Source organism: Erythrolamprus reginae, unplaced genomic scaffold (assembly GCF_031021105.1).
Source record: "Erythrolamprus reginae isolate rEryReg1 unplaced genomic scaffold, rEryReg1.hap1 H_64, whole genome shotgun sequence".
Classification (NCBI taxonomy): Eukaryota; Metazoa; Chordata; class Lepidosauria; order Squamata; family Dipsadidae; genus Erythrolamprus; species Erythrolamprus reginae.
Window position 1 is genome coordinate 48535 of NW_027248522.1, and position 24060 is coordinate 72594.

General features: G+C 43.5%; 1 protein-coding gene across 3 annotated transcripts in view; it reads right to left on the minus strand.

Annotated features, from left to right (window-relative positions):
- The window catches only part of LOC139155807 (phagosome assembly factor 1), a 73961-nt gene that overhangs the window by 20222 nt on the left and 29679 nt on the right, over positions 1-24060 (minus strand). For all 3 annotated transcript variants that reach the window (XM_070731091.1, XM_070731092.1, XM_070731093.1), the window contains exons 3-8: positions 21991-22073; positions 13345-13428; positions 11493-11536; positions 6998-7077; positions 1259-1353; positions 515-612 (exon numbers count right to left, since the gene is read on the minus strand). In XM_070731091.1, coding sequence (XP_070587192.1) covers positions 515-612; positions 1259-1353; positions 6998-7077; positions 11493-11536; positions 13345-13428; positions 21991-22073 — 484 coding nt within the window. The remainder of the gene's footprint in view (positions 1-514; positions 613-1258; positions 1354-6997; positions 7078-11492; positions 11537-13344; positions 13429-21990; positions 22074-24060) is intronic.

A 24060-nucleotide genomic window follows, 5' to 3' on the forward strand; every position in this document is an offset into this window, starting at 1 on the left:
TGTTGTTTTTAATTTCTTTTTGCTAACATTTGATTGGTTATACAAGGTTTTCTTAGTTTATAGAAAAATGTATTAAAAAGGAAGGAAGTACTATGGCATAATGGTTAATAAGTTAGAATTATGATGGTTGTCATATTTTTTGAAGGAACATTAAGGAGAGAATTTAATCAAAAGAAAATGTATGAACTGGATGACAAAACCAGAAAAACTGCAACTTTTTTGATGATTGATGTCAGTTACTAACAAAATACTGCATTTTATTTATGGAAAATTAGATAGTATACTGCATTGTTTGAATGTACGTTGAAGGGAAAAAATAAAAAAAATTACCCCAAAAAAGAGAGCCTACATAAAATATTTACAGTTTATATCCCCAGATTAATAAATTATGAATCTAGTTTATTGTTAATCAATTAATTAGCAATCAGATTCATTATTGAGTATAGGGGGCTGGACTAGAAGACCTCCAAGGTCCCTTCCACCTCTGTGACTCCACAACATCCGAGCGACGTACTTCGTATCCTGTAGACTGTTCCCGCTGTAGATGTACATGCGTTTCACAGTTGCGCCATGTGGGATTTGCAGAGAGGCTAAGCCGTGGGCAAAGTTTGGCTGTGGAAATCGAAATGAAAAGTTATTGCGAGTAACTGGACAGCTCTTTTTTACACTCCCTTCATCTCTTATAAAGCGCTTAGCGGAAAATTTAATCTCCTCTGCACATCAGGCACTGGACCCAGCTGTTCCTCCTCTTCCTCATCAGCCAGCTCCAGACCTGGGGGCTGCTGACGCCCCATCTGAGGGCTGACGGACACCCCAAGCTCTGTCTATGTCTCTCTGTCTCTCCAATTCAGGCCTCCAAGATGGGTATTTTTTTTACTTTTCTCTGGATTTACCCTGCCGTAAAGTCTAAACCAGTCGTCTCCAAACTTGGCAATTTTACGATTTGTGGACTTTAACTCCCAGAATTCCTCAGTCAGCTTTGCTGGCTGAGGAACTCTGGGAGTTGAAGTCCACAAGTCTTAAACTTGCTTAGATTGACTGAGGAACTCTGGGAGTTGAAGTCCACAAGTCTTAAACTTGCTTAGATTGACTGAGGAATTCTGGGAGTTGAAGTCCAAAAGTCTTAAAGTTGCCAAGGTTGGAGACCCCTGGTCTAAATGACACATTTTTACAAATCCAGGAAAGGGAACGCGGGGAAGAAATGGCTGCATTATTTTCCTTTTGCATTTTAAAATTTCTTTTCAATAAAATAGCCGACCTCATACTTTGGAGTTTCAGTCCATGAGTCCAACTGAAAGGAAAAGGAGAGGCCCCTGAAGTTGAGATGGAAAAGTTGTTCTGCAGAGTTGTAAACTGGGGGAAAAAACAGACAGCGACATGTAAAATCAATAGCACTTTTTAAAGCCCGAACTGGGCAATAATATTGATATAGCCAAACATTGCATTCACAGCACTCCCATACAGATAATCCTTGATTTACGACCTGTCACTTAGTGACTGCTCAAAGTTAAAACAGATTCTGAAAAACTGACCTATGACCCAGATTTGAAGTTCCAATGTTTGCTCCCCTACATCCCGCCCCCCCCCACCAGTTACATCACCATATTTTGGGTGCTTGGCAACCAGCTTTTTGTAGCATCCCATAGTTACATGACCACAGTATTTCCATAAACCAACATTTATTTCCCATTTCTGGTAAATGCCCCATAACAAACAATGGTTTTGCTGAACAACTACTGCTAAAAGCAGGGGTTCCCAAACTTGGTGATTTTAAGACTTGTGGATTTCAACTCCCAGGATTCTCCAGCCAGCTATGCTGGCTGGAGAATTCTGGCAGTTGAAGTCCACAAGTCTTAAAATTGCCAAGTTTGAAGACCTCTGGCTAAAAGGATTGCAGAATCAGGCATAGTTACGTGGCGACCCAGTTTATGACCATCACAACTTAAGCCTGAAATTGTGGGTTCAATTATTGTCGTTGAGGACTAACTGTATAATAATTTAAATATTTTTCTTCTGTCCCAGAATTGAGCTCTTCATTATAGCATGTCTCAGTTTTTTTCCAATCACTTGGTAAACAGTAGGAGTTTTAAGATATGAAAATTAAAAATACAGAATAACAGGGTTTGAAGGGACCCAGGAAATCTTCCAGTCCAATCCCTTGTTCAGGCAGGAACTCTTATGCCAGTGATGGTGAAACTTTTTTGGGCTCAGTTGCCAAAAGGGGGCGCGCGCACGAGATAGGGCGCTCGCGTGTGCCCAAACCCATATTGCAATGCTCTTTCTCCGCCACGCATACACACAACCATTGTGCTGCCCCGCAACGCATGCACACAACCCCCCCATACTGCCCCCCCATGCATGACCCTGTGGACAGCGAAACACGACCCAACAGCCCAACCTTAATTTTTCCCCCGACCTTCCGGTTGGCCCACTGGGCCGTTTTTCACCATCCCCAGGGTTCACAGGGCAACCCTCAGCTATACAGTGGTACTTCGTGATACGAACCCCTTGTGATACGAACCCAGGATTCGAAAAGTTTTTGCCTCTTCTTACAAACTTTTTTCGGCTTACGAACCCACCGCAGATCGCAAAATGGTGCTCCGCTGCGCGCCGCCGCCCGGCTGTCACCTTTTAAAACAGCCAGGGGGCTTCTCGGCATTCGCCTGAATGCTGAACCTGGAAAGTTCGGGTTCCGGAGGCCGCCGAGAAGTGCCCAGCTGCTTCCGACCAGACGTCTTCGTGACGTCAAAGCTCCACCCATGGAATTCCCTATTGGAATTCCCCACCTCCTTCCCAGCCTCCAGATCGGCTGAAAACGCCGCCGCCAATCGCAAAAACGGTGCTCCGCCAAGCGGTGGCGCCCGGCTGTAACCTTCTGAAAGAGCCGGGCGCTTCTCGGCGGCCTCTGGAACCCGAACCCGAACGTCCGGGTTCGGGTTCAGGAGAATGCCAAGAAGCCCCCCGGCTGTTTTAAAAGGTGATAGCCGGCCGGCGGCGCTCAGCAGAGTGCCATTTTGCAATTTTTTTTCTTTTTGCATGCATTAATCGCTTTTACATTGTTTCCTATGGGAAACAATGTTTCGTCTTACAAACTTTTCGCCTTACGAACCTACTTCCGGAACCAATTAAGTTCGTAAGACGAGATATTACTGTATCTCCATGTGCCATCTGTGGCACATGTGCCATAGATTCACCATCACTACCTTATACCATCCCAGACATGTGGTTGTCCAATCTCCTCTTAAAAACTTCCAGTGCTGGAGAATTCACAACTTCTGAAGGCAAATTATTCTACCGGTTAATGCCCAGTGAAAAAAACACACACGAGGGAAGGCAATTTTTCATGAGATCACGGTCGGCATTTTTAATTGAGTGAAAAATTAGATGTTCCTCTTTCTGGATTCTTGGGGCATTGTTTTCTGTGGTACGCAGCTCAAGCAGGATCTGCAAGTTTCTACAGTTGCAGCAGAACCTACCTAACCTGCTTGGCTAGACATGATAATGGGGCTAAATAAGAGGGTTATCTGGAAAGTAAGGTTACAAGGCCCATAGCTCTCTGGTGGTGAATGTTCGTGGGGGAAGTTGGTATTACTATCGTGTAGCAGGGAATCCAGCAGAAGAGAACAAGCAGTGCCAGTGGTCAGTAGATCATTGACTGGCCTTGTGGTGAAGGTTAGAGTGTGAAGTGCGTGCTAAGGGCATGAACACTGCTGCGATATGTGCCCAAGATTTGTGCGTGATGGGTGCCCAAGATTTTTCTTGCCAATTGTTGAGTTTTGAATTTTTTGGCTGAAGGAGGATAATAATAATAATAATAATAATAATAATAATAATAATTATTATTATTATTATTATTATTAATTAGATTTGAATGCCGCCCCTCTCCGAAGACTCAGGGCGGCTCACAACAATAATAAAAACAATATAATAGTAATAGAAATCTAATATTTAAAAAAGTATATATAAAACCCCAACAATTAAAACCATACAACACATGCATACCAAACATAAAATATAATAGCCTGGGGGAGGTGTCTCAGTTCCCCCATGCCTGGCGATAAAGGTGGGTCTTGAGTAATTTGCGAAAGACAATGAGGGTGGGGGCCGTTCTAATCTCCGGGGGGAGTTGATTCCAGAGGGCCGGGGCCGCCACAGAGAAGGCTCTTCCCCTGGGGCCTGCCAAACGAGATGGGCATGGCGCCACTGCATTGATTGACGTTTGCTCTCTGGAGTAGGGTGATAAGCCCAAATTGCATCTCCTGTCACTATACAGTTGAGAAAAGCCTCGCTTTCAATCTCGAAATGGTCAAGAAATTCTTGGGTGGCAGTGACTGTCGATTTTGTGTGCTTCCTTGAGCATCTCGGGCACCCATCGCAGCAGTGTTCCTGCCCTCAGCATTCAGGTAGCGCATTACAGCGTGCACTTTGTACTTGGAGGGAAACGGAATGAGGACGCTCATCTCTAACCTTCACCACAATGCCAGTCGATGATCTACTGACCACTGTCACTGCTTGTTCACGTCCGCTGGCTTCCTGCTACACGATAGCAATACCAACTTCCCCCGCGAACATTCTCCGCGAGAGCTACGTGCCTTGTAACCTTACTTTCCGGATATTCCTCGTAATAAGAAGAAAACAAGGAAGAGAAACAAAGAACCATACAACGTAATTAAGAAGGAGGCATAAAGGGATACATGCGGTCCTTGGCTTTTGACCACAGTTGAGGTCAAAATCTATGTTGCTCAGCGAGACATTTGTTAAAGGAGTTTTGCTCCATCTTACGACTTTTCTTGCCACGGGTTGTTAGGTCGATCACTGCAGTTGCTAAGTTAGTAGCACAACTGTTAAATGAAACCTGGCTTCCCCATTGACTTCGCTTGTCAGAAGGTCAAAGAAGGGGATCACGTGACACCTCCCACCCACCCACAGCATACTGCAAGCATCGTAACTATGAGTCCGTTTCCAAGGTTATGAATTTGATCACCTAACCACAGGGATGCCGCAATGGTCGTATGTGTGAAAAACAGTTGTAAGTCACCTTTTTAGTGTCATTGTAACTTTAAATGAGTGGTTGTAAGTCAAGGATTACCTGGATAAGTTTCTGATCTGAACTCAAACATTTGTCTTGATACTATTTGGATATGTTTTGTTTCATCCTGGCTTTTAAATCCTTTTTTTGTTGATCAGCTTGATTCGTTATATAATTGTGAATGGCAAATATTTAGAGCTTCTTTTTTTTTGCATTTTCAGTTTGATATTTACACTGTTACTATTGCAAGGAACAGTATACAAATTTAGTAACTGCGTAATTTGGATGGTTCACCTTTTAGTAAAACCTTCAGCTTGATGACTAAGACAAACAAGGAATTGAACAATTAAATGTTACTGACAAGGAAAAAGAAAACCCTGTTAACACACAAGCCGCCATGCAAATTCCCTTCCCAACAACTTTGGTGCTTTCCTGGTATGAATCATTTACACTATTTTGAGGCATATAATGAACATTTAAAATAAACGGCTGCAGATTATGGGTCTGGCTAGTCTAAAGAAAAGAAGAATTAGGGGCGACACTATAGCAGCAATTCAGTATTTGAGGGGCTGCCACAAAGAAGAGGGGGCCAACTTATTATCCAAAGCATCAGAAGGCAGGAGAAGAAACAATGGTTGGAAACTAATCAAGGTGAGAAACAACCTGGAATTAAGGAAGAGCTTCCTAACAGTGAGGACAATTAACCAGTGGAACAGTTTGCCACCAGAAGTTGTGGGTGCTCCATCATTGGAGGTTTTTTAGAAGAGACTGGACAGTCACTTGTCTGAGATGGTATAGGTTAGTGATGGTGAACTTTTTTTAGTTCACGTGGCAAAAGTGGGGTGTGTGGGTATGCTAGCAGGAATGTACATGCACGCACCCCTTCCCTCCCCCCCACTCATGTACACACTCATGTGCTGCCACACACACATGCGCACAGGCCTTTCTGAATCCTGATAGATGAAAAAATGCCCAAACAGACAAACCGGAAGTTCGGGAAAATGCACTTCCGCTTTGCTGTTGTGCTGTTTTTTGCACTCCAAGGGGTTTAAGGAAGCTTCCTGAAACTCCAGAGTGCACAAAATATCCCAAACTGGAGGTTTGGAAAAACATATTTCTGGTTTGTCCATTGTGCTGTTTTTTGCACTCTGGGACTAGACCTTTATTACAGTCAAAGACCATCAATATAATAATAATAATAATAATAATAATAATAATAATAATAATAATAATAATAACAAAACCAGAACATCCAAGAACCATTTCAGATTCTTAGAATCTAGACATTTTAGTATCTCTTTGATCCTAGTAGCAGATTCTTGGGTGATAAATGTAGTCCTTGCCTTACAGCAGTTCATTGACCATCCAAAGTTGGTCGTCACCCAAGTCAGCAAAGGCATGCTAGATGTTGAGGTTCCTGGACATCTGGAGACAAATGACTTACAAAATTCATGACCAACCAAAATTGACCCATTGTAAATATACAAAAGATGTACATATCTCGCTATGATGAAGGCACACATTGGGTCTCTCCTTGATAAATGTATGTATGTATGTATGTATGTATGTATGTATGTATGTATGTATGTATGTATGTATGCCATTTGTGGCCAGCTTTTAAGTGCTTAATACACCTTAGCTAAATTATATGGCAAATATGAGAACCTTGTTTATTCCTTTCCCTAATAGTATCAAACTGAATATAAACCTCACATCTTATGGACTGTAATTTTAGTAGTATTGACAATGCATAATTGATAGACTGGATTTTATCATGAATTTTATCTGTTGTTTACCATTTTATCCTACAACATTTGATTGTGTATTCACTAAGTGTTTTTATTTGTTTTGGTCTATGACTGTAATAATAAAAAATTGAATTTGAATCTAATTTAACATGACCAAAGGGTTCTTCTGGACATGAGCTGCCAAGCAAGATTTCCACCCTTTTTACTGTCCAAAACTCACCTCCTGGATGGGTGGCTCCAAAAGACTGATCAATTTGTTCAATGGTAGGAGGAATAGCCTGGGAGTTAAAATGAACACCACTAGGGGGGAAAAAGAAAGATTGATTAAAACCTAATCAGTCAAACGCAAAGCTACCCATGCATTCACAAACCGCTTGAAAATCTTTTTATTTTCACTGTTTCTTTTCCCCCCGATTCCAACAACCCTAACGAACTAGAATTTTGCCGTTTTTGTGAAAACTAGTAACCGAGACCAACTACCTTGCTCAAATCCAGAGATCTTCAAACTTGGGAACTTTAAAATTTGTGGACTTCAACTCCCAGAATTCTCTAGCCAGCATAGCTAGAGAATTTATGAGATAAATGATAAATTTATGAGATAAATCACAAAGCAAAGTGCAGGAATATTCCTTTATCCCATTTTTTTGTAAATCTATGTAGCCTACAAACTCCAGGATTGTTTGGGGAGAAATGCATCTATCGCCAGGCTCTAAATGCGAGGAGGAAGGGCAAGCAGTAAAAATGAAAGTGAAACCTTCTAAGGAGCTTATAAATATAATATTAAAGAGCACCTGTCATTTCAGACCCATCATGGCAGAGCCTGTTAGCGGGCATCCACTCACCTGCTGCCTGCCACGTCCCTCATCTGGTGTTACTGCTGCACCACCATAATGTACTTCCTTTAATTCTGGCCTAAATAAGACTTGATTGGGAACTATGACATGGTATGATTGTATTAGTGAAGTTTTAACAGGGTTTTATATTATTGTTATGATTTATTTATTTATTGATAGATTGGATTTCTATGCCACCCTTCTCCTGAGACTTACAACAAAAATTGTTTATACTGTTTTTACTATTTTAATAGGGCTTTATATTGTTGTTATTGTAATTTAATTGTTTACACTGTTTTTGCTATTTTATTGTTGTAAGCTGCCCTGAGTCTTTCGAGGGTGGGTGGCATACAAATTAATTAATTAATTAAATCAATCAAGCCTTTTTTTACTAGTGATTTAAATCACGATTTAAATTGACTTGATTTCAATCATATTCATTGAATTAAACCAAGCTCATTTGTTTCCTCCGCATACCTAGATTCTTTTGCTGCAATGTCTTTCAAAACTGTCAAACTTTTTCTCACGTGTCTCCGTTCCTCACACATTTCCACACACGTACAGACACACCCTTCCAGCAAGATCGACACAATGGGATGTGGAGAATGGGATAGCACGTGGCAGAATTGACCTGCTTTATTTCTCCCTCGGAAGATCAGCGTGGGAAACACAAATCCCATCCCAATAATTTGGCGGATTCAGATCAACCGAAAGATAAGGGCGGCTCTAAGACAGTGTTTCCCAACCTTGGCACCTTAAAGATATTTGGACTTCAACTCCCAGAATTCCCCAGCCAGCATTCGCTGGCTGGGGAATTCTGGGAGTTGAAGTCCAAATATCTTCAAGGTGCCAAGGTTGGGAAACACTGCTCTAAGACACCAGGAAGTGAATTTTGTGACACAGAACTTAATAATAAACTTATGGTAACCCAATAAGGAATCAACCAGGATGCCCAATGCCACACAATGCTGATTTGTCCTAAGGGCTGTTTCAAATAGGCCACGTTTCATCCTGAAAATAAACCATCATTCTGCACCAAATGTGCAACGAGAAACTGTCATTAAATACAATTTTGGGGTTTGCTGGTTAACCCCATCAAAGGTAGGCAACATTTTTTAAAAACCCCACCCCTAAACTTTGTTTACTTGTTCAGTTTCTAAGGGACTGTTTGCACCAGGTCAGATTGAAAAAATGACGCTTGGTTTAATGACTGTTTCTCTCAGTTAAATTAAGAAGGCAAGCAGCCATACAGCAGCTATCCAACGTTTTGCAAAAAAAAAAAAAAGCTACTATCTGAAAAAAAAATCAAATTATCTGGCTTCCTCATCAGAGGCAACTCAAAATTAATCTGCACCGTGCGAAATCAGAGAGGATAAAATCTGTAAACGCTATTCTCTATTTTTTGATCTTTTATTCCTTTTTAAGCATGCTTTGGACAAGTTCTTTTGAAGCAAACCAGTTTCCAAACCATTTTCCTTGAAGAAGCATCTTCAGAAATGCAATGCCCTCAGGGTGAGTCCAAAATGTTAACTCGGTAGTATTCTGTCTAGACCAGAGGTCCCCAACCTTTTTTGCACCAGGGACCGGCTTTAAGATAGACCAGTTTTCCATGGCCCGGTGGGGGGGGGGGGGAGCTAGCTGTCAGCGGCGCCGTAAAAGGGGCGATCAAGAGAGGAATGGGTGAATGAATGGACGGAGGGTGGGAAGGAAGGAAGGAAAGAGGGAAGGTACAGGAACAGAAGAAGGGTGCAAAGAAGCAAAGAAAGGTGTGAAAGGGGAGAGTAAGAGAGGAAGGAGTGAAAGAAGGGAATGAGGGAGGAAAGAAGGGAGGAAGGAAAAGGAAAGCAAGAAATGGAGGGAGGAAAGGAAGGAAGGAAGAAAAGAAAGAAGGAAAGAAAGAGGGAAGGAAGGGACAGGAACAGAGGAAGGAAGCAAGGAAACTTATGAAAGGGGAGAGTAAGAGAGGAAGGACTGGAGGGAGGGAGGGAGGGAAGAAGGTAGGAAGGAGAAAGAAAAGAAATAGAGGAAGGGAAGGTAAAAGAGAGAAAGAAAAAGAGCAAGAAAGAAAGCAAGAAAGAGAAAGAAAGAAAGAAAGAAAAGGCAACTTCAAAGAAAGGCTCACTGAGCATCTCTCACTCTCTCTTTCTATCCCTTTTTCTTTCTTTCTCTTCCTTTCTCTCTCTCCTCTTCCTTTATCTCCTCTCTCTCTCTCCCTCTCTCTTTCTCTCCCCCCTCTCTCCCCCTTTCCCTCTCTCTTTCTCTCTCTCTCCCTCTCTTGCTATCTCTCCCCCCTTTCCCTCTCTTTCTCCCTCTCTTTCTCTCTCTCCCCCCTCTCTCTTTCTCTCTCTCTCCCCCTCTTTCTCTCTCTTCTTCTCACTTTCTCTCTCTTGTTTTCTTTCTGTCTCTTTTGCTTTCTCTCTCTCTCACTCTTTCTGTCTTGTTTTCTTTCTCATGCTCTTTCTCTCTCTTGTTCTCTCTCTCTTGCTATCTCTTTCTCTCCCCCTTTCTCTCTCTCTCTCTTTCTCACTTTCTCTCTATCTTGCTGTCTGTTGCTCTCACTCACTCTCGTTCTCTCTCCGTTCTTCTCAGCGGTGACGCACGCACGCCCTGCCCGCCTCACATTTGCTGAGAGCACTTTCGTCCCGGGCTCTCAGCAAGGGGGTTGCAGGAGAGACGGGGCCGGCGGCAAAGGTGATATTCAATGTCGGGGGCGCACGGGCGGTTGCGCGCGCTCCCTATCTCCCTGCTAGCCCACTCGGAATACGTATTCAAAATAAGAAAAGCCTTTGCCGGCGAAGGCTTTTCTTATTTTGAATATTCCGAGTGGGCTAGCAGGGAGATAGGGAGCGCGCGCAACCGCCCGTGCGCCCCCGACATTGAATATCACCTTCCGCCGGCCCTGCCTCTCCTGCAACCCCCTTGCTGAGAGCCCGGGGCGAAAGTGCTCTCGGCAAATGTGAGGCGGGCAGGGCGTGCGTTCCGGGTGCGGGAGGAGCTGCGGTGAAAGGCAGGACGTGGCAGAGGAGCAGAGGGGACAAATCGGGCGGGCGGTGGGCAGCGCGGAAAGGCCGAGGGGGCCCTGGCACCGCGGACCGGCTGAAAAACCCCAACGGCCCGGTCCTGGTCCGCGGACCGGCGGTTGGAGACCCCTGGTCTAGACCACTGTTTCCCAACCTTGGCAACTTGAAGATATTTGCACTTCAACTCCCAGAATTCCCCAGCCAGGGAATGCTGATTTCTCACAAGACTTTCCCTTATATAGCCACCAGGCGTGACCAAGTGTTCTATAGAGCTAACGCAAAGACCATTTTTTCCTCAAATAATCCTGCCTGGTCATAGTTCTACGCACTCTTGCGTCTATAATTGGTTCTAAATCATCACCGGAATCACTGGATAGCACCTCTGGGGTTGCCACAGCCTCTGGTTGGCTTTCAGTCCCTAACTCCTCATCCTCTTCACTCTCAGACTCAGGTGCCAAGCAAACTGGTCTAGGATACCAATATGCATCTATCTCTCGATCTTCAAAATCCTGAGCAGGACGTGCAATAGGTAGTCACAACCATCTGACTGAAGTTTTATGGTGTACATCAGGAGTTTCTAAACTTGGTAACTTTAAGGCGTGCAAACTTCAACTTCCAGAATTTCTCAGCCACCCATGCTGGCTGAGGAATTCTGGGAGTTGAAGTCCGCACGCTTTAAAGTTGGCCAAATTTAAAGACCCCTGTGTACATTAAAAAAAGCCAGGAATTTGGTTGCATAATTGCATCCATCATCCTTTCTCCTCTGACACACTCCTCCTGTAGACAGCCCAGCTGCTGCGGAATTGAAAATGTCTCAATTAGTCTTTTTCATGGCCATTGCAGAGACTGTCTGGCTACTTACCAGTACTTTAATTTCACTTTAGTCAAGTCATAAACTTCAATCACCTAAAAAAGAAAAACAAACTGTAAAACCTTCATGGCTTGGGACCAGTTTATCTCCCCAACCCATCGGAGTGGGGAGGCAGGGAATGCTGCGAGTCATACTTCCAAGGGAGATATATCTGGTGGAACAAAGGAGAAGGGCCTTCTCCATGGTGGCTCCCTCTCTCTGGAACATCATTTCCCCAGAGATTAGAATGGCAGCCACTGTAGCACTCTTTCAGAAGGCGTTGAAGACCTGATTCTGTCAGCCAGCCTGGGGAATCCAGAGCAGTCTGGAGCTCATTCATGTGATCTAATATGAGCTCATGTGATCTGCTGTTGCTGGGGCAGGGGGTGATTTTGTTATATTGTACTATATTAATTTATTTGATTTTTTTGGTCAGTTTTTATTGTTTTAAATGTGGTTTATATTCTGTAAGCTGCCTTGAGTTGTCCACGGGCGAATAGACAGCAATATAAATTAAATTAATAAAATTCTAGCCCTAAGTCTTTGCAGGCTTGTTTTCATTGCGACTCCCGCTGAAATTTTTTTCCAGCCCTATCCAGGAATAAAATAATGTGCTGAAGCTGACCAGACTAAGGACACTAGCCAGATGAATACCTGGTAGGTAGATTTTCCCCCCTCCTATTTTCCTCCCCCAAAACTAAGGTGTGTTTTATATTCTGAAATACAGTGATACCTTGTCTTACAAACTTAATTGGTTCCGGGACGAGGTTGATAAGGTTGTAAGCCGGAACAATGTTTCCCATAGGAATCAATGGAAAAGCAATTAATACGTGCAAGCCCAAAACTCACCCCTTTTGCCAGCCAAAGCGCCTGTTTTTGCATTGCTGGGATTCCCCTGACGCTCCCCTCCATGGGAAAACCCACTTCCGGACTCCCAGCAGGGGAATCCCAGCAGTGCAAAAACGGATACTTTGCTGGCAAGGGAAAGTCCGGAGGTGGGGTTTCCCAACAAGGGGACCCTTCACCTGGCAATGGAAGTCCAGAGGCGGGGCATCCCAGCGGCAGCAGCAGGTTCGTAAGGTGAAAATAGTTCGGAAGAAGAGGCAACAAAATCTTAAAACCCGGGTTTGTATCTCGAAAAGTTCGTATGATGAGGGGTTCGTAAGACGAGGTATCACTGTATATGGTACTTTTGGCATGGATCATTAAATCTTCATTTACATATAACATTAACAGGAGTGATACTTAAGGGAACCCTGCCTGCCTCAACCAACATAGAGGCAGCACTTGGACATCCGTTTCAATAACCACCGATACACTTGGCATCCATGAATCTGTCTAATCCCGCCTTGAAGCTATCCAGGCTGACAGCTGTCATGACCTCTTCTGGGAGTGAATTCCATAAACCAAGGACCTTCTGGGTGAAGAACTATTTCCCTTTATTTGTCCTCACTTTCCTACCTATGAGCTTTAGCCATAGGAACCCGCTGCTGATCAGAGGTCTTCAAACTCGGCAACTTTAAGTCTTGTGGACTTTTAACTGCTAGAATTCTCCAGCCAGCATAGTCCTCAAGTCTTAAAGTTGCCAAGTTTGGGGACCCCTGCTGTACAGGGAATCTAAAACCAAGGCATTAAATCAAGACCAACAAAAGCCTCTATCATTCTCATTGCAGCAGCAACAGCCAGCCCCGTGAACACACAAGGCGTAAATACTGGGGAGAAGCAGTAGCCGTGAAGACAGAGTTGCATGGTTGTTGCTCTGAACATGGTGTTGGTTTTGCAATAACCTTACACCATCAACGTGCATTATCCCTTTTGGTAGATGTGGAGAAAGAGAGAATTGTAACTTCCGGCGTGAGTTTACCTTCAGTCTTTGATTGAAAGCATCAAATAGCAGTTTGATTCCGTCCTGAGTCAGGTTAAGGATGAGGTCATGGCTGAGAGGAGACTGGAAAACAAAGCAAAGAAATTCATTTTGGAATTGCTGGCAGCGAATGTCTGGAGTCCCGTTTTCTCCGAAAGCCAAAAGAAAGAACCGTGGCAACGATTTCTCCCAATTGGCACTAGGAAAGGTTGCATGTTTGCTGGAGGCTGCCAAGAAACAGCCAGGCTCAAAACCTGCGGTTGCCAAGTTCCTTTTCTTCATATTATGGAAATGAAATATAGAGGCGTTAGCAGGACTCGGATTACGTTTAAAATCTGCTTTCACGGGAATAGCGGCCAAATCTCATTTCTGGCTGAGAAGGCACCACCAAAAGGCACCACCAGAGGGAGACACTCTTCAGCCCAAGTGCAACATTGCTTTGACAAACAAAAAGGTGGAATTCTGCTGATTCACATCAACTTTGTGATTCCGTTTCAGATTTTATATCCATCCTTATTATTAATAAAGGAGAATATTTGTAGCTCAGGGTTGTCATGGTGCTCTCTATGCTTGGATATTTTCATGCACATGTTTCATTACCCGTAGTAGTAGTAGCAGTAGTAGCAATAATAATAATAACAATAATAATAATAATAATAATAATAATAATAATAATTATTATTATTATTATTATTATTTATTAGATTTGTATGCCGCCCCTCTCCGAGGACTCAGAGCGGCTCACAACAGACAATACAAAATACAAATCCAATACTAAAAACAATATTTAAAACCCTTTTTAAGAAACAATCATGCAATCCAAATAAATCAAACATAAAGAGGAACCACCGAGAGGTATATCAATTTCCCCATGCCTGGTGACATAGGTGGGTTTTCAAGAGTTTATGAAAGGCAAGGAGGGTGGGGGCAGTCCTAATCTCCAGAGGGAGGGAGTTGATTCCAGAGGGCCGGGACCACCACAGAGAAGGCTCTTCCCCTGGGTCCTGCCAAATGACATTGTTTTGTCGACGGAACCTGGAGAAAGCCAACTCTGTGGGACCTAATCGGTCGCTGGGATTCGTGCGGCAGAAGGCAGTCCTGAAGGTATTCTGGTCCAATGCCATGTAGGGCTTTATAGGTCATAACCAACACTTTGAATTGTGACCGGAAACTGATCAGCAGCCAGTGAAGGCCATGGAGTGTTGACGAGACATGGGCATATCTGAGAAAGCCCATGATTGCTCTTGCAGCCGCATTCTGCACGATCTGAAGTTTCCGAACACTTTTCAAAGGTAGCCCCATGTAGAGTGTTGCAGTAGTCTAAAGTAGCTAAGAACATCAGTGAGCAGGGCCCACCAGCCGACACTGTTTAGATGACGGGACCCGGAGGAGACCAACTCTGTGGGATTTTACCGGTCGTTGTGTGGCAGAAGATAGTCTGGCCCTAAGCCATTTATGGCTTTAAAGGTAATGACCAACACCTTGAATTGTGATCAGAGACCAATCAGGAGCCAGTACAGCTCGCGGAGTGTAATGTGGGTGTACCTACGTGCACCCACAACAGCTCACGCAGCTGTATGTTGAACCAGTTTTAGTCACCGAGCACTCTTCGACAGTAGCCCCATGTAGAGTGCACATTGTAATAATCTAATTGTGAGGTGACAAGGGCATGATTGACTGTGAGGAGTGCCTCTCGATCCAAGTAGGGTCGAAGTTGGTGCACCAAATGAAGTTGTGCAAAGGTCCCTCTAGCTACAGCTGTCAAATGTTGATCTAGTGTTAGCTGTGAGTCTAGGAGGACACCCAAATTTCAAACCCGTTCTGAGGGACAATTTCTCCCCTCCCCCAAGAGCCAAGGATGGACAGTTGACATAGTCTTTAGGAATTTTTAGAAGACAATATCCACAGCCACTCGGTCTTGTCTGGGTTAAGTCTGAGCCTTTTGCCTGCCATCCAGACCCTCACAGCCTCCAGGTATCAGCACATCACATCCACTGCTTTACTGAATTGATGCGGGGTGGAGATATATAACTGGGTATTATATATTGCTGATACCTCACCCTGAATCACTGGATGACATTGGTTTCATGTAGATATTAAATAGGAGAAAGGGAGGGCTGAGCCCTGAGGCACCCCACAGACGAGGGGTCTAGGGGTTGATCTCTGTCCTCCTACTAACACCAACTGAGATCGACCGGAGAGATAGGAGGAGAACCACATAACATGGTGCTTCCTTGCCCCAAATCTCTTAGTCGTCGCAGAAGGATACCATGGTCAATGGTATCGAACGAAGCTGAGAGGTCAAGTAGCACCAAGATGGAAGAATGACCCCCATCTTGGGCTGGCCAGAGATCGTCCATCAGTGTGACCAAAGCAGTTTCCGTGCTGTAGCCAGGCCTGAAGCCAGATTGAAAGGGGTCCAGATAATCCATTTCATCCAATGACCATAGGAGCTGGAGTGCCACTACTTTCTCTACAACCTTCCCTACAAAGAGTAGGTTAGAGACTGGACAAAGGTTCACCTGGGTCCAAGGAAGTCTTCTTGTGAAGGAGTCACACAACTGCTTCCTTTAATGGTTGTGGAAAGGATCCCTCACTCAAGGACGCGTTAACTAACGCCTGGAGCCAGTCTTGGGTCACACCCTTGCTGGCCGAAACCAGGAGGGACACAGCTCCAGCAGACAAGTAGAGGAACTCATCGCTCTTACTGCCTTGTCCACTTCCTCAGGAGTCACAGATTCAAATTCATCCCACACAATGGGACTATGACCCGTCCTGTCATATGAGTTGAAATTGCCCAATCAGAGTCCAGGTCTTCCTCTTCCTCCCCCCCCCCCCTGCAAGCACCCCTCTCTTCTAGCACTGATGATGTTACCTAGGGCCACACAGTCTTCCTCCTCCTCCTCCTCCTCTTCCTCCTCCTCTCTAGTGTTGATGATGCTAAGTAGTTGGGTAATTAAAAGACTTCAAGAAAACAAGCAAGCGCAGATAGCACCAGTCTGATCCGTACAGTTAATAAACCGCCCCTGCTGTTCCGTGGCTAATTAGAACCAGGGGATAATTTTATCAAACTCCTTCTCAGCTTCCGAAGGCAACAGATTGAGAAACAGAGGATTGACACGTGCATGTCAATTGCTTGAAAATCAGAACACCCTTCCAGAGGGTTTGCAGCGGAAATGATGTCCCAGGAACAAAGCTGTCAAGTTGTCCCTGCCAAAGTGAGATGTCATTCCAACAGAGCCAGTGTTTACAGCAGCCACTCCCAAACGGATGCTCTCCTGAGATACAGGTAGTATTCCACAAATTACAGCCACAATTGGGATCACAATTCCCATCGCTAAGCAAGAAGGCTGTTCAGTCAATTGCAAGCCATTGTATGACCCTTTTTTTGCAGCAGCTGCAATGCGATTCACTGTGGTTGTTAAGAGAATCATGTGGTTGTTAAGTGAAACTGGCTCTCCTCCCCCGCACTTTGTGTGTTGGAAGCCGGCTGGGAAATATCTTAAATGGCAATCATGTTGACCCCTGCAAATGGTCATAAATCCATCCTGGTTGCCAAGCTCCCTACTTTTGTTCACACCACTTTGGAGATGTTGCATAGTGGTCAAGAGTGAGGACCAGTTATAAGTCATTTTCTTTCATCACCATTGTAACAGTCATTAAGCAAACAATTGTAAGTCCAGGACTACCATATTTTTCGGAGTATAAAATATACCTCTCCCCAAAAAGAGGCTGAAAATTTGGGTGCGTCTTATACTCTGAGGGTAGCTTTACTAAGCTTTTTTCAGCCCTAATGAGGTGCTAATGTGATTTTCCCTGCTTTGCCTGCTTCTTTCGTTGCTGCTCTCTCCAACAATCAGCTGAGCCTTTTTTCAGCCCTAATTAACAATGAAACATCTTCTGTGCCTTGCTAGCAACCAATCTTCTAATGCCCTAATGGGTGCTAATGAGTGAAGAGATCTTCTGTGTTTGCCTAACAAATGATCTTCTGCCTTTTTTCCAGCCCTAACGAGGTGCTAACGAATCTTCGTACTTTGCTAGGCTAAGAGCCAGGGTGGTGCAGTGGTTAGAGTGCAGCACTGCAGGCTACTTCAGCTAACTGCTAGATGTAGTCCAGCAGTTCAAATCTCATAACCAGCTCAAGGTTGACTCACCCTTCCATCTTTCCGAGGTGGGTAAAATGAGGACCCAGATTGTTGGAGGCAAGAGGCTGACTCTGTAAACTGTTTAGAGAGGGCTGTAAAACACTATGAAGCAGTATATAAGCCTAAGTGCTATTGCTATCTTCCTTCCTTCCTTCCTTCCTTCCTTCCTTCCTTCCTTCCTTCCTTCCCATCGATCCATCCATCATTTACAGTGATTGGAATGCAGTAATGCAGGCTGACTCTGCCCACTGCCAGAAGTTCAACACTTACCAGGCTCAAGGTTGACTGAGCCTTCCATCCTTCCGAGGGTAAAATGAGGACCCAGATTATTGGGGACAATAGGCTGACTCTGTAAATCGCTTAGAGAGGGCTATAAAAGCACTGTAAAGCGATATCTAAGTTTAAGTGCTAGTCCGTCCTTCCTTCCTTCCTTCCTTCCCTTCCCCTTCCCCTCCATGTTGCAATAGTGGTTAGAATGCAGTACTGCACGCTAATTCTGCCAACTGCCAGCAGTTCAATCCTGACCAGCTCAAGGTTGACTCAGCCTTCCATCCTTCCGAGGTGGGTAAAATGAGGACCCAGATTGTTGGGGGCTAATATGCTGACTCTGTATACCGCTTAGAGAGGTCTGTAAAGTACTGTAAAGCGGTATACAAGTCCAAGTGCTATTGCTACAAGTCAATCTTTTTCAGTCCTGTTATAATTTTTGAAAGGCCGCTAAACTAATGGTTGTTGAATCAAAGACTACCTGTCTTCAAAGGATTAAGTCTAATCACATGCTGGTCAAGAACAGTCAATCCCTCATGACTCCTATGATATATTAACTCCCACTTCTGGAATCACTTCCTACAACTCTTGTGCAATCTGCCTTGGGCCAATAATAGGTTTTGTTTACCTTGTAGTTCCCCATTCCACCTATCATCTTGAAGAAACTTCTGCTCCTCTCAAGAAGTTAACAACTGCACAGCTGGTTGCAAGCAGATTTCTAAGCTCATTTCCAGAATCCAGATGTTTTGCACTGGGTTTTTTTTAATGCCATGGCTTTTGACCTACTCAACTGAGAAAAGCTAAACTTAAAAGCATTAGCAAGGGATACAAGTGCATGCATGCGGTGACTTTGGACTTACACTTCTTCTTCCCTACCCTGAAGGATTTGCTGGGATAGAACCATTTGTGTTTTCATACATCTGAACAGCACCTTCAAAGCTACTGCTTACACTGCTCATGCAAATTTCAAAACTTGGAATGAATTTCCTGAGCAGCGCAAGGCAGTAGCTTTTGAAAGGCGCTGTTCAGATGTTTGCAAACACAACTGGTTCCATGCAAAACTTAAGCACTCATTCATTCACTCAATCACTCATTATTATTTTATCCTTATTATTATATTATATTTTATTTTTAAATGTAGCTTATTTGACTTAAGGCTGCCCAATGCAGTGGGACTCAGTGCGGCTTACAACAATTTAATTTACAATCTCCCAAACCTTGAAGCAGAGCAGAACAGCTTCTGTCCAAACAAGCCGTGTTTCTCAACCTAATCAACTTTAAGATGCATGGGCTTCAACTCCCAGAAGAACTCAGCTAAAACACTGGCTGGGGAATTGTGGGAGTTGATGTCCACATATCTTAAAAGTTGGGAAAACCCAAATCTGAAAGCTTCCAGGTTTTCCCCACTCAAAAGAAAGTCGCCCACATGTCCAATCAATGCACCAACTGGAGATGCCTCCCAGGCACATCCCTCCAGGTGCAGGGCAGAGTGGCCTTGACTCTCAGAGAAAGGAGTACTATTTTGACTATATCTCCTCACTCACACAATCTCCCTTCCCAGTTTCCCACAGCACTAAATGTGGCAGGCCAGACGATTCAATGCCCAAGATTTCCAGGCCTGACACATTGTTGATTAAACAGCTATCTGTGCGAAGTGGAATAAAGGAAAATAATATTGATGAAATATTAATATGTGTATATTAAAAGTTACAAAAGGCATATTAATGACGGTATGTACCTGAAGACAAAAATCAGCCAGATACTGAACCCTGACAAAAGGTATGACTATTTATGACTAAGAATATAGTGGTACCTCATCATACGAACTTAATTGGTTCCAGGAGGAGGTTCGTAAGGTGAAAAGTTCGTAAGATGAAACAATGTTTCCCATATGAATCAATGTAAAAGCAAATAATGCGTGCAAATCCTTCAGGAAAATTTTAGAAGGGAGGCGAACAGAGGGCAGGGAGGAGCAGCTAAAGGGGGCGGGTGGAAGAAGCAAGGCTAGGCTAAAGGGTGAGTGGGAAGGAAGAAAGGCAAGGGGGGCGCCCCTCCCTTTTCTTTTTTCAAAAGACACCGTTTCAGTGCCTGTGCAAGCATGCAAAATCTTTACTCCTCTAAGCTTCCCCTCCCTTTTCTTTCTTAAAAAGACACCGTTTCAGTGCTTTTGCAAGCATGCAAAATCTTTACTCCTCCAAGCTGCCCCTCCCTTTTCTTTCTTAAAAATATACCCTTTCAGTGCCTGTGCAAGCATGCAAAATCTTTACTCCTCCAAGCTGCCCCTCCCTTTTCTTTCTTAAAAAGACACCGTTTCAGTGCTTTTGCAAGCATGCAAAATCTTTACTCCTCCAAGCTGCCCCTCCCTTTTCTTTTTTCAAAAGATACCCTTTCAGTGCCTGTGCAAGCATGCAAAATCTTTACTCCTCCAAGCTGCCCCTCCCTTTTCTTTCTTCAAAAGATACCCTTTCAGTGCCTGTGCAAGCATGCAAAATCTTTACTCCTCCAAGCTGCCCCTCCCTTTTCTTTCTTCAAAAGATACCCTTTCAGTGCCTGTGCAAGCATGCAAAATCTTTACTCCTCCAAGCTGCCCCTCCCTTTTCTTTTTTCAAAAGATACCCTTTCAGTGCCTGTGCAAGCATGCAAAATCTTTACTCCTCCAAGCTGCCCCTCCCTTTTCTTTTTTCAAGATACCCTTTCAGTGCCTGTGCAAGATGCAAAATCTTTACTCCTCCAAGCTGCCCCTTCCTTTTCTTTCTTAAAAAGACACCGCTTCAGTGCTTTTGCAAGCATGCAAAATCTTTACTCCTCCAAGCTGCCCCTCCCTTTTCTTTCTTCAAAAAAGGGGAAAAAAAGAAACCCCTTCATCCCAGCAGCAGCTGCTTGGGTTCGTAAGGTGAAAATAGTTCGGAAGAAGAGGCAAAATAATCTTAAACACCGGGTTCGTATCTTGAAAAGTTCGTTAGAAGAGGCGTTCGTAAGATGAGGTACCACTGTATAAGCTCTTTTCAATTTCTTTCTTTCCAAGAAGCAAAATCCATCTCACAAGGAATTCAGTGATTCCTAGGTTTTTCTTTTTAAAATCCTCTCAGACTTTCCTTACCAAAAATATAACAGAGTGCAAAACAAAAGCACATTTCAATCTGAATGAATGGAAAGCATTGTGATATTGGACGGGAAAGTGTGAATCTGAAAACAGGGCTTGCAGTAACTAGCTTGAGATTTTAATCATGTTTAACAGTTATTTCCTCAAAGTGTCAATATGTCTTAAATTATCTTGCAAGAGAATTAATTGGTTTTTATTAGATTCGATCCCTGATGCAACCCTAAATATATGATAGAAGAACATTATCTCTGAAAATCCACCACAATCTCTTGAACAAGAGATTCTCTGAAGCTGCTAAATGATTTTTTTTGTTCCCCAATCCAAAAAGTTTAACCAACTTTTTTGGTAAACAATCTGTTTCAGAGATTTAACTGGGAAATTCAGGGATTGGATGCAACAAAAGTACTAAATTGAAGGTCAGTGGTTCAAATCTCATCACTGGCTCAAGGTTGACTCAGCCTTCCATCCTTCCGAGATGGGTAAAATGAGGACCCGGATTGTGGGGGCAATGTGCTGCCTCCGTTAAAAAGTGCTGTTGCTAACATGTTGTTAGCCGCCCTGAGTCTAAGGAGAAGGGCGGCATAAAAATTGAATGAATGAATAAATAAATAAATAAATAAAATAAATTATTTTGAAATATGAGAGACTCTCTTATTTCCAAATGAAATCAAAGATACAAATCAAAGAAACTGATTCAATTCTGCTTCCTCAATCCAATCCATTTTTTCTGATTGTAAAAAGCTAAATAGGTCCCAAGGTCCCTTGGGAATTGCATGCATGCATGCATGCATGTGTTTATTTATTTATTTGATTGATTGATTGATTTGTATGCTGCCCCTCTCCGTAGACTATACACCTTGCAAGCCAAGGTGTATAGTCAAAAAAAGAAAAATACTCTTGGCTAAAACTACCTGCACTTATGCACACCTGACACTACGTGAAAGCCACTGTGTTGGTTAAAAACCACATTCCTCAAGATGTGGCAACAGCCATATAATGCTTAGACATTATATGGGCCAACACACACACCACAATAACATCACGCAACACTGAGACACCTTCCTCTTCCTGGCAGAGTGTGTGACAAATAAACACCAAAAGCAAAAGCCAGGAAGCTGAAGCCAAACTTACTTGTTCACTGTAGAGAACCTGGATATTTTTTATGATGCGGCAGTGCTTCTGAACAATTGCTACAGCCTGAGCCAGCGGCATTCCTGCAGGGGAGGGGGGAAAAAAGGAAAACAGCCTTAGAAGATTGCTCCTACTTTAACCAGGCTGATGCAAAGGTGTTGGCTTTCAGCAGAGCAATATTTGTTCCTTGGGGAAGAACCAGTTGACCCACTGAAACATTTCAAGGCGGTGAGTAAACTCAGCTCCACGTCAAATCGGGAAAAGTCACCTGTGTTTTCAAAACAGCAACGAGCCATAAAATTAGGCACATTTCTCTTAAGCCAGATGGAAGAAGCAAACTGAAATTGGCTTTTTAAAAAAATAAAGAAAGATTACATCTTCAGCCATTTCTAGGAACTGCAATGTAAGAACATTCCTTCCATTGATGAAGCATTGAAGTTAAGAACACTGTGTATAATTTTGTTTTTCACTTTGGTGGCCACTCTTAATTTTCATCCATTAAGAGGATTTGTGAATCCAGAGGCTGGAAAAGTTTTTGAGCCAGTGAACCGTTGGTTTAATGACCATTTGAAGTGACAACGGCACTGAAAAAGGTGACTTCTGACATCATCATTATTATTATTATTATTATTTATTAGATTTGTATACCACCCTTCTCCAAAGACTCGCGACAGCTCACAGGGTACAAAAGCAACACAACAAATCTAATTAATTAAAAATTACTACTAAAATCCCATATACAGTGGTACCTCATGATACAAACACCTTGCCATACAACCCGAGATACAAACCCAGGGTTCAGAAATTTTTTGCCTCTTCTTACAAACTTTTTCCTTCTTACGAACCCGCTGCCGCCACCGCTGAGAAGCCCCACCGCCCGGCTGTCGCTTTTTGAAACAGCCGGGGGGGTTCTCAGCGTCCTCCTGAACCCGAACGCCAAACCTGAACTTCCGGGTTCGGCGTTCGGGAGGCCACCGAGAAGCCCCGCCACCCGGCTGTCACCTTTTGAAACAGCCAGGGAGCTTCTCGATGGCCTCCTGAATGACTCATATTTACAACAGTCGCTGTGTCCCGGTGTCATGTAATCATCTTATGAAAAGAAGGACCAGGGGAGACATGATAGCATGTTCCAATATCTCAGGGGTTGCCACAAAGAAGAGGGAACCAGGCTATTCTCCAAAGCACTTGAGAATATAACAAGAAGAAATGGGTGGAAACTAATCAAGGAAAGAAGCAACTTTGTCAATATCTTTTTGTAGGTTGGAGACCTCACCTACAAAAAGATATTGACAAAATTGAGTCCAAAGACGGGCTACAAGAATGGTGGAAGGTCTTAAGCATAAAACGTATCAGGAAAGACTTAATGAACTCAATCTGTGTCACCTAGAGCAGTGTTTCCCAACCTTGGCAACTTGAAGATGCTGACTGGGGAATTCTGGGAGTTGAAGTCCAAATATCTTCAAGTTGCCAAGGTTGGGAAACACTGCTCTAGAGGACAGAAGGGAAAGGGGGGGGGGGGCGACGACATGATTGAAACATTTAAATACGTTAAAGGGTTAAATAAGGTTCAGGAGTGAAGTGTTTAATAGGAAAGTGAACACAAGAACAAGGGGGCACAATCTGAGGTTAGTTGGGGGAAAGATCAGAAGCAACGTGAGAAAATAATATTTTACTGAAAGAGTAGTAGATGCTTGGAACAAACTTCCAGCAGACGTGGTTGGTAAATCCACAGTAACTGAATTTAAACATGCCTGGGATAAACATATTTCCATCCTAAGATAAAATATAGGAAATAGTATAAGGGGAGACTAGATGGACCATGAGGTCTTTTTCTGCCGTCAGTCTTCTATGTTTCTATGTAACTTAGAACTAAGGAGAATTTTCCTGACAGTTAGAACAATTAACCAGCGGAACAGCTTGCCTCCAGAAGTTGTGAATGCTCCAACAGTGGAAGTTTTTAAGAAGATGTTGGATAACCATTTGTCTGTAGTAGTGTAGGGTTTCCTGCATAAGCAAAATAAATAATGAATAGAAGGCCTCCAAGGTCCCTCCCAACTTTGTTAAATTATG